The sequence below is a fragment of the Tachysurus vachellii genome, chromosome 3, assembly GCF_030014155.1.
Source record: "Tachysurus vachellii isolate PV-2020 chromosome 3, HZAU_Pvac_v1, whole genome shotgun sequence".
NCBI classification, from domain to species: domain Eukaryota; kingdom Metazoa; phylum Chordata; class Actinopteri; order Siluriformes; family Bagridae; genus Tachysurus; species Tachysurus vachellii.
In genome coordinates this window covers 28,103,966-28,120,603 of record NC_083462.1, presented here as the reverse complement: position 1 = coordinate 28,120,603, position 16,638 = coordinate 28,103,966, and the positions used below count along the sequence as shown (strand labels likewise).

The 16,638-nt window shown below is 36.9% G+C and overlaps 1 protein-coding gene across 1 annotated transcript; it reads left to right on the top strand.

The window, feature by feature from the left end:
* Positions 1–1,343: 1,343 nt before the first annotated feature.
* Positions 1,344–15,453, top strand: LOC132842434 (retinitis pigmentosa 1-like 1 protein). The gene is made up of 4 exons (XM_060865111.1): positions 1,344–1,915; positions 4,410–4,587; positions 5,297–6,344; positions 9,693–15,453. Exons 1-4 carry the CDS (start codon positions 1,421–1,423, stop codon positions 15,451–15,453), a joined length of 7,482 nt encoding a protein of 2,493 aa, XP_060721094.1. The 5' UTR covers positions 1,344–1,420.
* The last annotated feature ends 1,185 nt before the right edge of the window (positions 15,454–16,638 follow it).

Genomic DNA, 16,638 nt, shown 5'->3' with positions numbered 1-16,638 from the left:
AACTAATGAATAACAGGTCCTTGGACTTTACTGCAGCCTCAGCATGTTACGTGTGTATATCCTTTTTATCCTTGTAATTAAAGGTAAGCCATTCAAGTCAGGCAAAGCTAAATATCTGCTTTTTAATCTCCTGTTAATTTTAGTCTCTCACCTCTGACACTTGTTCAGTTTGGCTGCTTAGGAATAAAGCATCAGATATAATTCTTTCATGTAATTTGCTTCTATTTGTTTGCCGTTAGCTTTGGTTTTAGGTTAAGTGAAATATCCTTACAATTAGTTGTGTTGAGAGGGGGCACGATGGCTTAGTGGTTAGCACGTTTGCCTCACACCTCCAGGGTTGGGGGTTCGATTCCTGCCTCCGCCTTGTGTGTGTGGCGTTTGCATGTTCTCCCCGTGCCTCGGGGTTTCCTCCGGGTACTCCGCTTTCCTACCCCGGTCCAAAGACATGCATGGTAGGTTGATTGGCATCTCTGGAAAATTGTCCGTAGTGTGTGATTGTGTGAGTGAATGAGAGTGTGTGTGTGCCCTGCGATGGGTTGGCACTCTGTCCAGGGTGAATCCTGCCTTGATGCCGTTAGCTTTGGCGCTTGAGATAGGCACAGGCTCTCCGTGACCCGAGGTAGTTCGGATAAGCGGTAGAAAATGAGTGAGAGAGTGAGTAGTTGTGTTGAAAGTATAGCATACAAAAATATAATGTAAAAATATAAAAAATTTTTTTATATAAAAATATAATTTAAAATAAAAATTTAAATTCATATTTTTCTCTTTTTAGATTACTTTAGTAAACAATTAGTAACTTTTTTTTAAGTTTAGATATTAATCTGTTGAAGGAAAACGTTTTGAGTTTACAGAATCTCTGAGCAAACCTTTAATCTCATTAGTTTTAAAGATGCTATTTCATAGCAGCATGAAGCTTTTTACCTCAGAGACTCATAGTAGCTGGTTCGGTATTAAGCTTGTGACGCTGCTAGTGAGTTTTGCATATGCAACATTATCCCTAAGTGTGCATGAGTGTATAATTGACTGGCATAACATCCAGGATGTATTTCCATGTTATGCCAAATGCTCCTAAAATAGGCTTGGGATCTAACCTGGTCAGAATAAAGTGATTGCTGGAGAACAGTAATTACATAATGATATGTTATAAATGTATATTGGTTGTACGGTGCATGCTTGTTTTCTGCATTGACTACATTATTCTGCTTAATAGAACTAATTATTGATTAATTATTATTGATAGAACTATTAATTATGAAGTAACTGCTTCTTTATTTTTCAGAAAACAGAGTTGGATATAGATGTGTGGGATGAAACTAGCACCTGCCTCCCAGAGTAAAATAGTTTGCCCTGTTGTGATGGGTCTCTCTTGTTTTCGAACTCGGTACTCCTGACTCACTGCTTCCTTTTGTCATTGCACAAGATGACGTCCCACAGTCACAGCTTTCAGTGTTTTGATGCTGTTGTGGAAAAGCCATCTTTAACTGCTGGGCATAACTTTGCATCACCCAACAGTAGCACATGTAGTAAAACACACTTGGAGCAGCTGGAAAATTGTAGATGTTCCCTGTGTTCAGAATCCCAGCAAGCCAAGCCGATGACTTTAGAAGTCTCAGGGAATCAGCCTACTTCATGGTACCAACCCCAAAGCACAAGCCACCAGCATACACACAGAAGGCCCATGCGGCCGGAGGGGAATCCAGTATATGGTGCGGCACATCATAACCATAACCACCACCAATACCACACCCACAGGCACCGCAAGAGGATTGTACTTGTGAAGAATAGTAACCCGTCCATCCAGAAAACCATTCTGCTGCACCGCAAGCCTGTGCACAGCCTTTGTGTCTTTATGGATGATGTATCTGAACTCATGCAGTGTCTCATTAGAAAACTGTACACTCTGGATGGGCACAGGGTAAGACCCCTCTGTGGATTATCTTTAGCTGTCTTTTGTTGTTTAGTTATATGATATATGTCTTCATATTGTGGTACACTTGAAAGCAAAACTTATTATATGGTGGTTAAATGACTCTTGAAGTAAAAATACAATGTCTTGCGTTGAAGCATCTTAGATGCAGTTTTTTTTTTAATGTAAATAGACTACTTAGTATTTCAGAAAAGACAACTCACTGCAATACAGAGGCCTCTTGTGGTGAAAACTGTAAAGTGTTCTGTTATTTAGTCTGCAGTTTTATTGTCCACTGTAACCTCTTTCATCTTTCATATTCATATTTACATAAAAATGACAGAAATTGCAGACTTGCTCTTCAAAAATCTAGACTAGAGAGGAACTGCACATGCTGGTTAGTTGTGTTAATATCAAAGTGGCAATAAGACTTACACTAGGACACAAGAGCAACTGTTATAAATAAACTTTGCAAGAGGGAATAACTACTGCCAGAAGGTGATTTAAAATAAAGAAGTATATAGAAGGGAATTGTAGCCTGGGGTCTATAAATAGGTGTTTAAGCAGGTCCCACCTTTAGGTTCGTTCTGAATGGCTAGTACAAGAGGAGAAATGGAGAAGAAAGAGACAGTGCTGGTAGTAATGTTATATTAGTAATTGTGTTATCATCTGGAGGATACATTATTGTTCATTCCACAATTTCAAGTATTCACACACAGCTATTATTCAAGTATTATTTAATACAGACTTTCACCTTGTCACTGAAGGCAAAGTTACAGAGCTGTTGCTTTAAGTAAGGACCTTTTCTGTAGACCATTTCTGATGACCATGTCTGGAGCTGATCCAGGCTTTTCCTGCTAATCAGGACTGAACTCAGCAGACCTCTCTGACTTTTGCTTGGCATTGCTGGCTACAGGCATGTACTTCCCAGAGAAAACATGCTGTAAAGCAGCACACACCTCTCCACAGGGGCCTGATTGATACAAAAATGCCAGCAGGAATGACACATGTGCAGTGCAGCAGTAAATCTTACAAAAGCCTGACACGACTTTGTTGACAGTAGTTAAAGATTTACCTTGGAGGGCAAGAGATAGGATATTGCAAAATGAAGCATCTTAGATATGATGTGTTACTACTCTGCTGTACAACAGTGTAGCTTAGGATTTTATTATGATGTATACGGTTGATCAAGTTTTAAGATGTATGATAAGATGTATAAAAAGTTAAGATACTAGATAATTTATAAGGTTTAAAAGAATTCACTTATCTTTTTCAATCAGTTTAGTGAAAGGAGGAATACGAACACATATAAAGTTAAAATGATATCAGAATTTTTATAGATGTTTACTATCTTTTTAAATGTCCACATATATTTTTCTAGTAGAAAGCATTTTACTAGAATCTTCTCCTGTAGCGTGATATACCAACATGCTGAGAATAACTATTAATCTTGCTCAAATCAGAGCTATTTTGAACCAACAGAATGAGGTCAATGGCTTGCAAACAGTTAGCGTAAGAAAGCTCAGAATCGTATCTTTCAAGGTCTCTATTAAATGCTTTTGATTAATTATCTAGAGTTGCAAAGCAATCATATTTGGCATTAAAGAGTAAAATACTACTTCTGAAATATTCATTTATTGCACAGTTAACACATTTGAATTATGGTGAAGTTATAGATCAGGTATCATTATTAATAATTACATAACATCAATAATAGCAATAATATTATATATATTATTATTATTATTATTATTATTATTATTGTTATTATTATTAGCAATAATAATAACAATAATAATAACAATAATGATTATGATGATATTATTATTATTATTATTAACAATAATAATAACAAAAATGATGATGATGATATTATTATTATTATTATTATTATTAATAATAATAATAATAATAATAATAATAATGTAAACAGCAACAACAACTTTAACATTAAGTAACAATTCAGTTCTAAATCATCAAATTCACCAGAAAAACATGAATGAATTTTGATGTGTACTATTTTAAGATAATGCTTATCACTGTAAAGATTGCATACTGTAGACTTTGTGTTTTTGTGAATTTATACTGACGTTATTATATCAGTAACAATCACAGTGATACAATATACAAAATATATCATTCCATGGAATGTACATCTGTCTATTTCTATAAAATACAAGATAACTGATGAATATTCTAATTAATTACTGACTTCTACATGACATGGTAATTATTTTTATATGTAGACTGTTATAGAAATATCATATCTGGTAAACTGTTGCTTAAGTGATTAGTGACTCCGTGTGGGGAAATTATTAGCACAGATGTTTGCACTTCCTGGCAGTATTCAATATGTATAGCTTTAATCTGTTATGCTTTAGTTCCTCACAAAGTCCTGGGTTATGTTATTCCCCTTTCTATTGAAACTATAAAGCTATAATGAACATATCCTTTTCCCTGGTTGTTTTTTTTTTCACATCTAAAAGCTTGTATTCTGTTTCAGGTTGACAACATTCAGAGTCTCTTACAGGGCCCCAGTATCTTGGTTTGTGTGGGCCGTGAACCGTTCCACCCACTTTTGTTGGACAGTTTCCAGAAAAATTCTGATGTTAAACTTCCAAAACTGATCTTAAAAGCACGGCCCAGTACCTGCAATGAGGATCAAGGGTACAAGAAAAATGGTATGTGTTGTGTATCAGCAAAGCACGCATACTAGTTCTATTAATATTGTCTGTTGATTAATGCGTTCACAGTGATTAGTATGATGATATCTCTTATTAAGGGTCGCTCCTGTTCAGTAAAAAAAACTTGTCTCCTTGTACCTTGTGTCTTAGTGCATTCTTGTACATTAGCAAGAACAATGTATTATACCACAAACAGTATGTTAAATAATATTTTTGTATTTAAAACTTTTTCTGGTCAGGACACCGTTGGCTTGCCGTGTGAGATGTTTTTTGGGATAACCTTACACAGAATATTAGTGTTTGAATGTAATGCCTTCAAATTCAACACTTTAACACCAAGCACTTGGTGCATCTCAGAGAGCAGAACTAGGTTTGATCACCACCTACTTTGAAGATAAAAATATTTGTGTGAAAAAAAAACAAAATTGCTTTTTTTTTTTAAATAAAATTTTTTTTTTATGGATATTGTTCCTCTAGTAGGTTAGAAAATTTTTTTGGAAAAAATGAAATTACTGAATGTCTATTTTAAGATAAGCCATTAACATCCACTGTGGAGTGTGACGACAAATAAATTTAAATTCAATTCTCAAAAATCTGAGTCCTTTAATTCAGAATGATTCGGCAGCAAACGTTATATCTATGGAACATGAAATCATTTCACAGTCCATAAACTTTCACAACTGTTATATTTGTCTTTCATTTACAGTCAACTTTGGTCTGAAATCCAAGAAGAGCATTTCACCAGGTAATTTTCCTGAAGCCAGAGAGAATATGCTGGATGATGACATCGAGAAGCGGGTGCTAGTCAATAAAGATGGTAGCTTGTCTATGGAGATGAAAGTGCGGTTTCGACTGCTAAATGATGAGACTTTGCATTGCTCTACAGAGATTAAGAAATCCTCAAGCACATTTAATGTGTCCTTTCCGGAACAAGACAATGTGGACTATCCCCAATGTGGCCACAGTGAAAGTTGCTCAGAGGCAGAGTCCCTGTCTGCTAGTGAAGCTGAAGACATTTACATTCCCAGACTTTGCCAGAAGCATTTGCAGGAGCCACACTGTCAAAACTGCTGCACTCACTGTCAGGAGTATGACATTTGGAAAAATCCAACCCTTAGAAAGCAGGAAACACTGAGACACTTTGGATCCACAAACTTGAATGCATCATCTCATAAAGTAAAATGCAAAACGGAATCTTTCGATAGAATGAATACCACGTCAAGTGAGGGATACACTGAAGAGGTAGTCGAAAAGGCAACCTGCATTGAGCACACTGTTGGGGAGAGGGACAAAGGGGACAACACGGTTCAATACTGTACCATTAGTCGCTGCTCTAGTCATAGTGAAGTGCGTTCCTCTAAAAATCTAAAGCAAGATCAGATGAGTGTCCAGATTACCCAGTTTTCAATAGAAGATGAAAGGCCTTTATCTGTGGAAACCAATTCCTCAGATATCCTAGCATTACTTAAAGAGGATAAAGATAATGAGGAACCTGATTTTTCTCCATATAATTCCAGAGCATCTCAAAATAACAAAAATAAAGCCAAACAAATCCAAAATGCTGAAGAGAACTCATGTTCATTCACACCCTGTAAACCACCAGAATCTCCAAATCACTCAATTTCAATGAGGTCATCAAGCATAGCATCAAGTTTTTCAGTGAAATCTAAGACCTCTGGAAAGGTTGTAGTCACAAAAATACAGAAAAATGTGAACCAAGATGGAAACAATACACCTACATTTACACCCCACAGGTGTGATAATAAAGACCCGGCTATAGGAAATGGAACATCTGCAGAGAAATTGGAGGCAACTAATCAATCAGAAGATGTCTTAGATGAAAATGAGGTAGTTGAAATTGATATGAGAGTGCTAAAATCAGAATCTGATCTGTCAAAAACATGTGGGCACATTTCAGATGATACCCTAGAAACTTTTCAAAGAAATGAAAAGGGAAGATCAAGTGTCAGGTCAACTCCTTCAAATTCAAATACAGACTTATCAATATCCAATTCACATGTTGTAGCTGAACAAGAATCTGTGAATGTGGAAAATCCAATTGTAGGAGATGCATCAGAAGAAGAAAATATTGAAGTGATCTCACATGCCATGTCTGCTGACTCGGATACATCTGAGTCTCCAATACGGAACGACAAAACTGAAGGAACAGGTGATGAGAAAGTAGCAAGTGTCATGACAACTAAATCAAATGTTTCAACAAGATCAAATCAGTCCAGTCTGTCAGAGGTGAAATGTAAAGAAAGAAAGAAAGCTGAACTACAAAAAGAAGAAAGAGCTCAAAGTGTAATATCTGTCCATTCCAATGCATCTACAATCTCAAAACAGTCAGCGGTTTCAGACCTACTAGCTAATGGGACTGAAGACCAGACAGACGAGGTACTGCCTCGTGCAATGACAAATGTATCAAGATCATCACAAATATCAGATCTTGACACCTCTGAGTTGCGAGAAATTGAAGACCAAATTGAAGAAAGCATCAGGTCTGTCCAGTGTGGCATTTTTGAAGCCAGTCCTGTAAAACTTATGAAAGTACAGTCAGCTGAAAGTAGAACAATTGCTTTGTCAACCAAGACATCAAAAATATCAGAAGGAAAATCAAACATTAATAATAGACTGTTAATGGATCGAGTACCAAGTGCCATGTCTGGTAAATCTGATATTTCTGTAAGCTCTAAAACATCAAATATTTGCCACAAGGATAGTGATGTAGTAGAAGAAGCAAGAGAGCACCAGGCTCCAAGTGCAAAATCAAATCAGTCCAACAACTCTTCAAGATCAAATACACCAAAGATTTCAACAGCAGCCCCGAAGGATATTTTAGAAGATGAAAGATTAAAAAGACCCCCAAGTGTTATGTCTTCTAAATCCTCCGTTTCTGTACGATCAACAAAATCCAAACTGAGTGATGAAAATAATTATAACACAACTGAAAAGACAGAGCAACTGGAAGACAAATACACAACAAGTGTTATGTCTTATAAACCCAGGGATTCAGAAACATCTATGAAATTTAAAACATCTGATATTATGCTGGAAAATTCAGGTGATTTTGAATACAACTCAGAAGAGCAGGTTCCAAACACAGTGTCTACAAAAGCTAATACCACAAGAAGATCAAAGAAGTCAGAAATGTTGGAAACAAGTATGGGGGAAAAAGAGGAAAGGCCATTAAGTGCTACGTCTTTAAAACCTAGTGTTTCCGGAAAATCAGAAAAATGCAAAATTTCAGAAGCAGCGCAGGATTGTAACCATCCAGATGAGAGACTTTCAAGCATTATGTCCAGTACATCAGTGAAATCTAAGAAGTCAGTATTTTCTGATGCACCATGTGAAAATCAACAAGAAGAAACAAAACAAACTGGTAAAAGGTCACAAAATGCATTGTCAGTAAGATCTCACAGATCTAAAAAGCCAAAATCATCAGAGGCTTCTAGACAAGACATTGTTGATGAAGACAACCAAGAAAGAACATCAAATACTATGTCTTGTAAATCCAGTCTCTCAGATAGGTCTAACCTTGCACCTGATGGGGTAGATAATACAGAATCAACAGAAGATTTACTTATGGAAACTGAAACAAATGAAGAAACAAAAGATGACAGGGCTGCAAGCGCTCTGTCCTCTAAATCTCAAATGTCCGTTCTATCTAAAAAGTCCAAAGACTCATCCCAGGGGAGAGCACCAACCTCTAAGACAGCAAAATTTAATGTTTCTGCTGTCTTAAAGAAGGATGAAAGTGCTTCTGTTTTAGCATCACCAACTTCAAATACCTCTGCAATCGACTTAATTAAGCCTGAATCTTTAGCAGTTGTATCTTCTGCAGAAGAGGAACAACAGAGTACAGACAGAACTCTCAGTGCCATGTCTGAAAACTCAAAAAGATCTAAAAAATCAAAGAAAAAAATTGTTTCAGACAGTTTTAAAGAACCCGAGGATGCAAACAAGGAAGCATTGGTAAAAAGATCTCCTAGTGCAGTTTCTGCAAAATCAAACACCACAATCATATCAAAGGGGTCAGATACACAATCAATGGGGAAAATCTGCCTTAGTAGCATTTCCCCTAAATCTAGTACTTCTGCCAAAAATGGGAAATCAAACTGTTCTATAATATCAAATAATTCTCCAAATGTTGATGTTGGGACCTGGGATATAAAGATAGATGAAAGGGCACCAGGTGACATGTCCTTATCTTCCAAATCCTGTGTATCATCTAGATCTGTGACGTCTATTTCAGCTCTGGCTGGTGGACAGACTGACATTGTATGTTTGAATGAAAGATCTGATAGTGCCGTGTCTGGTTTAAAGATATCGATTACAGAATTCTCAAATAATTCTGACACTGAGGAGAGGGCTTCCAGTACTTTATCTAAAAAATCCAATAGCAATTCAGTTCACCAAACGTCTGAAAGAGTTTTAACTCCAGCAAGTGCTTCAGTATCCATTGGGATTGTAGAGGAATATAATGTTGATAGTGCTGAAGAGGATGACAGTGTGTCTAAAGCCTCAGTAAATTATACTGCACAATTAAACTCAGAAACCGATGTGTGTTGCAAAGAGTCGTCAAAAACAATTGACAGCGAAAATCAGCAGCACAGGCTAACACCAGATAACAGAGGTAAACGTTCACTGACAGAAGAGACAATTATCTCAGACAAATCCAAGAAATCTGAAGGAACTCACAAAAACTGTTGCCAGCCAATAATAGACAATGAGGTGGCAAAAAATACAACTGCTATAAAGAACTCAAAGAAATCTTCTGGTCATAGTTTGAGCAGCAGGTCTGCTCATACAGATACTGGATCATCTAAAACTAAAGATACAAATCCTCCAGATGTATTTGACAAACCAAATAGTAAAATGTCTGATACAATGGTGCATTTGGAAGTAAATGGACAAAAGAGTAATGTTAATGCTAAAAGTAAAAGTGTTCGTGAAGGGTCAAGAAGCAATCTGTCAAATGACAGATATGCTAAAAAAGAGGGAAAGATTTTAAGGCCACATTCAGCAGACATGCCTATTAGTTCCGTTTTGAGGCAGAAATCCAAAGAGCTTGATTTTTCCCTTGGTATCTCTAATCATAGATCATCTCCCTCTAATAAAAATGCCAACATAGTGAATACAACCAAAGATTTAAATATATGTGCTAGAACCTGTGATGGCTCTGTTGTTGCTACAGATTGTAGTATGAATGTCATTGATAACAAGAGTGAAAAGAACAGTACCTCCAGTTGCAAACACAGCAGCAGCTCTTTCTCTGAGTTAGTCTCATCTATCCTACCAAAGTCTTCTCCTACTGAAGTAGTGAATGAATGGTTGAAGAAAATTCCAATAGAAAGTGATTTATATGATGTTTGGGATGAGTGCCAGAAAAACTGTGAGGAAGAAGAAGTATTGAAGATGACAGGAGAAGTGATGACATATGAAAGAAGAAATGGAAGGGAGGGAGATGCCGATGTAGCTGTGCCCAAGCCAGAAAACGAGCAACTACCAGTTGAAAAAATTGAGAACAATGAAAGCGAAGTAGGTGATATGAAGGAAACTACCAAAGAAAACATTCAACCCTGCACTTTTCCTGATGTCCCTTCTTCTGTCCAGCTTATGAGAATTTTACTTAGTCCCAAACTTGAAAGATGTAACAGTTTACCAGAGGTATCCCCTGTTTATGCAAGAAAACTTAGCATGTCAGCAAGAGGATTTTTAGACAGCCTGGTAAACCTTCATTTGTTAGATTTTAACCCCAGTGATGTTAATGGCAAAGACGAAAAATATAGCAATCTCATGAAAATGCTTCAGACTCTTTGGATTCGTGACCCTCCTGACAGCATGACCATCCCACAGAAAAATGCATTTAACAATCAACAGTCTAATGATGAAGAATACAATGTCAGGTCATCCTCAGGGGAAGATATAAACAGCAGCTCCCAAGTCTCTGAAAAGATCAGTGACAATGAGAGCACTTTGACTCTAAAATCCAAAACAAATACAGAAAGACAAAGCATGCTGACAAATGTACAAGAAATTGATCAAACAGAGGAGAAGATTGAAAGAATATCTAATTCAGCAACCCCTGATATTGCAAGTAGGGTCCGGTGGACACCAGAGAATGATGTAGAAGAAAATATGCAAGAGAGCAACATTCTTTTAGCTGTCCAAGATTTTATAATAAAAAATGACTATAGTCAAAGTGAACCATCTGAGACAGCGTCCATATCAAACAAGAGTCCTGAAAATGACAGTAATGTTAATCAAAAGCTTACTGACCATAAGGAAGACACATGTTCAGGATCCCCATCATCAGAGCAAATGTTAACAGAAAAGGTTTCTCAAGATCCTTATCCTGTCTGGGTTCTGAAGCTATTGAACAGCATAGAAAAAGAATTTATGACACATTATGTCAATGCAATGGTGGAGTTTAAGGTACGCTGGAATTTAAATAACAATGAGCTGCTTGATGTCATGATATGTGAATTAAGAGATGAAGTCCATAAAAGAATACAAGCCAGCATAAATAATGAGCTCAGAAAAATCCAGGGGCATGTAGGAAGACCCAGGCCACCAAAAGAAAGCATGTCACGTGAATCAAGTATTTTAACTGAACAAAGGCGTCGGCGTCTCAAAGTAAATCTCAACCAGTCCACAGATTCAGCAGCAAGAACTGGTGATGATGATGGCAACACAGCAAAACTGATTACTGAATTTAGTGATCAACAAAATGATGATGAATACTGCCCATGTGACACTTGTATGAAAAAGAAAATGGTATTAAGACCTGTTTTTACCACAGAGGTTCGAAATTCTGCTCCATTGATGACAGACTTTGATTTGAGAAAAATTCTCCATTTAAAAAGAAATCCTCTGTCAAATAGCACAGAAAATGAGAAGGAAACTGAAAATATGGAACAACACACAGAGGATGGAAATGTGGCTGAAGATGTTTGGATTCAGAGTTTCATGAAGGAGAAGACACAGGCCAGGTTCACAGAACAAAAACAAAACAAATCTGACACATTAAATTATAATGGTTTGGGAAAAGAATATTCACAGGTTGTTGTGGGAAGCAAGCCTCAGGAGGTAAGGAAGGGAGGTTCTTGGAGTCCTCCTGAGGATGATGTTTCTGATACACAACCAAACGAATTGAAACAACTACAAAGAAATAATACCTCTAAGGCTCTTGAGCAAGAAAGCCCTTCAGCTGGTGGTGAGCATCTGGAGATAGCCAGTGCAGATTCAACTGCAGAAGAAGAAAATGCTCAGAATGGACCAGCAGATATGGGAAGTGATTATAAAATAACAGAAGATGAGGAGGAAGTTTGTAATAGCCCGATTGAGGGAAAAGGGTCTATGGAAGGTGAAAATGTAAGCGAAAAGCATTCAATAGAAGCTGAAACTGCAAGGGAAAACTTGAAGGTTGAGGCAGGGACAGTTGGAGAACAGGAAGCAGCTGACAGAGAATCAACAGATGGAAAGGGGACTGAAGATAATGAAACAGGAGATGAAACAGCGGAAGATAAAACAGAGTCAGTGGGAGAAAGAACAAGTAAAGAAAATCAACCTTCAGAAGGAGAAATTTCTGAACCTGTAACAGATGAAGAAGCTGATAGGGCAGAAGAAGAAACAATTGTAAGTACAAATAATGAAGAAAAAGATGCCAACAAGTCAGCTGAGGAAGATATAAAGAAAATAAGCAAAGAGAGTGGGGATGATGACTTACTTAAGGAGGAAAAAATGAGCGAACCTGCAGAAGATGGAGATATAACTGAACATGAGTCTGCAGAAGGAGCTTATCCAATGAACGATGAATCAGAAAAAGAAGAAACAGACAATGATGGAATAGATGCTGAAGTAAAGACAACCAAAGCTGAAATGGTAGCAGATGAAGAACCAGCAGATGCAGAAACAAACAAGGCTCAAACAGTTGATACAGCTGATGATGTAACAGAAAATGAAGAAACTCCTACTGCTAAATTTGCTGAAGATAGAGAGATAACTAATGATAGAATATCAGATGATGGAGAGGCTGTTGTAGTTTCAGAAGATGAAGAGACAGCTGAAAAAGCAGAAGAAAATGGAAATGATGATGATGATGATGATGATGATGATGATGATGATGATGATGATGAAAGATCAGAAAAAACAGACAGGGCACAAGAAATAATTGATAATGAAATAGTTGAAGATGAAAAAGATAGCGAGACACCAAATGACAACAAAGCTGATGGTGAAACAACAGAAGATGAAGAGAAACCAAATGACAACACAGTTGATGATGGAACAGCAGAAGATAGCGAGACACCAAATGACAACAAAGCTGATGGTGAAACAACAGAAGATGAAGAGAAACCAAATGACAACACAGTTGATGATGGAACAGCAAACGATAGCGAGACACCAAATGACAACAAAGCTGATGATGAAACAACAGAAGATGAAGAGAAGCCAAATGACAACACAGTTGATGAAACAACAGATGATGAAGAGAAACCAAATGACAACACAGTTGATGATGAAGCAGCAGAAGATAGCGAGACACCAAATGACAACAAAGCTGATGATGAAACAACAGAAGATGAAGAGAAACCAAATTACAACACAGTTGATGATGAAACAACAGAAGATGAAGAGAAACCAAATGACAACACAGTTGATGATGAAACAACAGAAGATGAAGAGAAACCAAATGACAACACAGTTGATGATGGAACAGCAAACGATAGGGAGACACCAAATGACAACAAAGCTGATGATGAAACAACAGAAGATGAAGAGAAACCAAATGACAACACAGTTGATGAAACAACAGATGATGAAGAGAAACCAATTGACAACACAGTTGATGATGAAGCAGCAGAAGATAGCGATACAACAAATGACAACAAAGCTGATGATGAAACAAGAGAAGATGAAGAGAAACCAAATGACAACACAGTTGATGATGGAACAGCAGAAGATAGCGATACACCAAATGACAACAAAGCTGATGATGAAACAACAGAAGATGAAGAGAAACCAAATGACAACACAGTTGACGATGAAACAACAGAAGATGAAGAGAAACCAAATGACAACATAGTTGATGATGGAACAGCAGAAGATAGCGATACAACAAATGACAACAAAGCTGATGATGAAACAAGAGAAGATGAAGAGAAACCAAATGACAACACAGTTGATGATGGAACAGCAGAAGATAGCGATACACCAAATGACAACAAAGCTGATGATGAAACAACAGAAGATGAAGAGAAACCAAATGACAACACAGTTGACGATGAAACAACAGAAGATGAAGAGAAACCAAATGACAACACAGTTGACGATGAAACAACAGAAGATGAAGAGAAACCAAATGACAACGCAGTTGATGATGGAACAGCAAACGATAGTGAGACACCAAATGACAACAAAGCTGATGATGGAACAGCAGAAGATGAAGAGAAACCAAATAACACAGTTGATGATGGAACAGTAGAAGACAGTGAGACACCAAATGACAACAAAGCTGATGATGAAACAACAGAAGATGAAGAGAAACCAAATGACAACACAGTTGATGATGGAACAGCAGAAGATAGCGATACACCAAATGACAACAAAGCTGATGATGAAACAAGAGAAGATGAAGAGAAACCAAATGACAACACAGTTGATGATGGAACAGCAGAAGATAGCGATACACCAAATGACAACAAAGCTGATGATGAAACAACAGAAGATGAAGAGAAACCAAATGACAACACAGTTGACGATGAAACAACAGAAGATGAAGAGAAACCAAATGACAACACAGTTGATGATGGAACAGCAGAAGATAGCGAGACACCAAATGACAACAAAGCTGATGATGAAACAACAGAAGATGAAGAGAAACCAAATGACAACACAGTTGACGATGAAACAACAGAAGATGAAGAGAAACCAAATGACAACACAGTTGATGATGGAACAGCAGAAGATAGCGAGACACCAAATGACAACAAAGCTGATGATGAAACAACAGAAGATAGTGAGACACCAAATGACAACAAAGCTGATGATGAAACAACAGAAGATGAAGAGAAACCAAATGACAACACAGTTGATGATGGAACAGCAGAAGATAGCGAGACACCAAATGACAACAGAGCAATTGTTGGAAAAGCAGAAGAATCTGACTTGGAAGAAGTTGGCGAAACAACTGGAGCTGGAACAGCAGAGGATGGAGAACAACAAGATAATGGAAGAGCAAATGGGCAGATAGGTGATGATGAAATAACTGATGATGAAGCGACCACTGGAAATGAAGATGAAGAGAATAAAGAGACATCTGAGGTTAAAACAGGAGAAAATAAAAAAACAGCTGATAATGGGACAACAGAAGATAGAGATACAGCGGATGAGAGTGAAACAGATGATGAAGAGCTTTCTGAACATGAAATAGCACATAATAGGGAAATAGTAGTTTGTGGCCAAACAGATGACAGTGAAAGTTTAGGAAATGGAGAAACAGCCGAAGAAGTAAATGGAGAAACACATAAAATTAACACTGCTGAAGCAGTCATCAATACACACAATATGAAAAAAACAAACTCAAAGATGTTGAGTATATATGTAAGTAATCCTAGAGAGTCTGATGAAGGAGGAGATGAAGCTGAGGATGAGACTGAACCTGTTGTTGAAACAGAGGGAAGCGCTTATGGAATAAAGTGTCCTGCTATGCAGCCTATGAAATTTTCACTGCATAAAGCTGACATAAAGATTAATTCTACCGTGAAGGTGTACCCAAGTTCTGAGGATGGAGCAGATGCTGATGCTGAAGATTCAGATACTGAAGTTTATAACTTAGATGGCTGTGTGGAAAATTAAGATCTTGTCACTGGATAACAATAAACAGGAAGTGAAGGGGAAATAATTTACAACTTTGTGTAGAAAATAGAGGCTTGTATTGTAGATCAGGAGAACTAGAAAGCTGAAGCCAGACAGATTACTTGATCAGACTGATTAATAAGTTTCAGCTTTCATTTATCTGGCCGTTTCACTGGAAAATGTTTTTCTGATTAAAATCAGAGACCAGATTGTTCTGGTGAAGAAAAACTGGATGTATCCCACTGCAAGCTTAGATAAAGAGAAGCAATATGCACAAAAGGTGGAAGAGATTGAACGATATTTAAAAAGGTTATTTTATATCATGCACTTTATTCTGTATTATTTGCACAGTTTATTTCTGTTTAAAACAGTTTGCACAGTTCAATTTCTATTCATTTAAAAGGGACCTAAAGTAAGATGAAATAAATGGGAACATTTTCCTTCTGTGATTACAAGAAGATAATTGCATATAAACATTTTAGGATTGAGTTGCATTAACTTCTTCTTTACATATTTAATATTTTGTGACAGGAAAAACATTATGTTCATTAAGCATCTAAGAATAACTATCCCTATGTTGAAATAATTAACTATGCACTCTATACTTTGTGTCATATGTGTAAATGTTAAAGGGTGAACATGTAAAAAAATGCATAGTGTGCATTTTTAAAAGATTATTTACATTATATTACTATGCTCACCATCTACTTTATTATTTCCTGCAGAATTCTAATCAGCCAATCACGTGGTAGTAGCATAATGCAAAACAAATAAATAAATTAAAAAAAAAAAAAAGCAGAAGCAGGTCAAGAGCTTCAGTTACATCAAACAGTAGAAAAATGAAAACTCTCCGTGATTTTATCTTTGACATGGATATATGGATATTGGTGAGAGATGAGTTGGTTTGAGTATTTCAGAAACTACTGATCTCATTTGATTTGGGTGAAGAGAGACCTCAAGTTTAGAAGTTTTGTGTGTGCTGATTTGCTTTTTTACTCACCATCTTCACTCATCATCTTATCGATATAGTGTTTCCTCCCAAAGATCTCTTACTCACTCATTTTATTTCTGTCTATTGTCTAGAGACTGCTGTGTGTGAAATTGAGAGAGCAACCATATGAAACTGTTTAACGGAAACTCTTGACATGTATCTGCCAGAATTGACATAATATTCTGATGCTACAT

Coding starts and splice junctions, on each gene's coding strand:
- LOC132842434 (XM_060865111.1), top strand. CDS start 1,421: ATGACGTCCCACAGTCACAGCTTTCAGTGTTTTGATGCTGTTGTGGAA. Junction 1,916..4,409: donor ACACTCTGGATGGGCACAGG/GTAAGACCCCTC, acceptor ATTCTGTTTCAG/GTTGACAACATTCAGAGTCT. Junction 4,588..5,296: donor TCAAGGGTACAAGAAAAATG/GTATGTGTTGTG, acceptor TTTCATTTACAG/TCAACTTTGGTCTGAAATCC.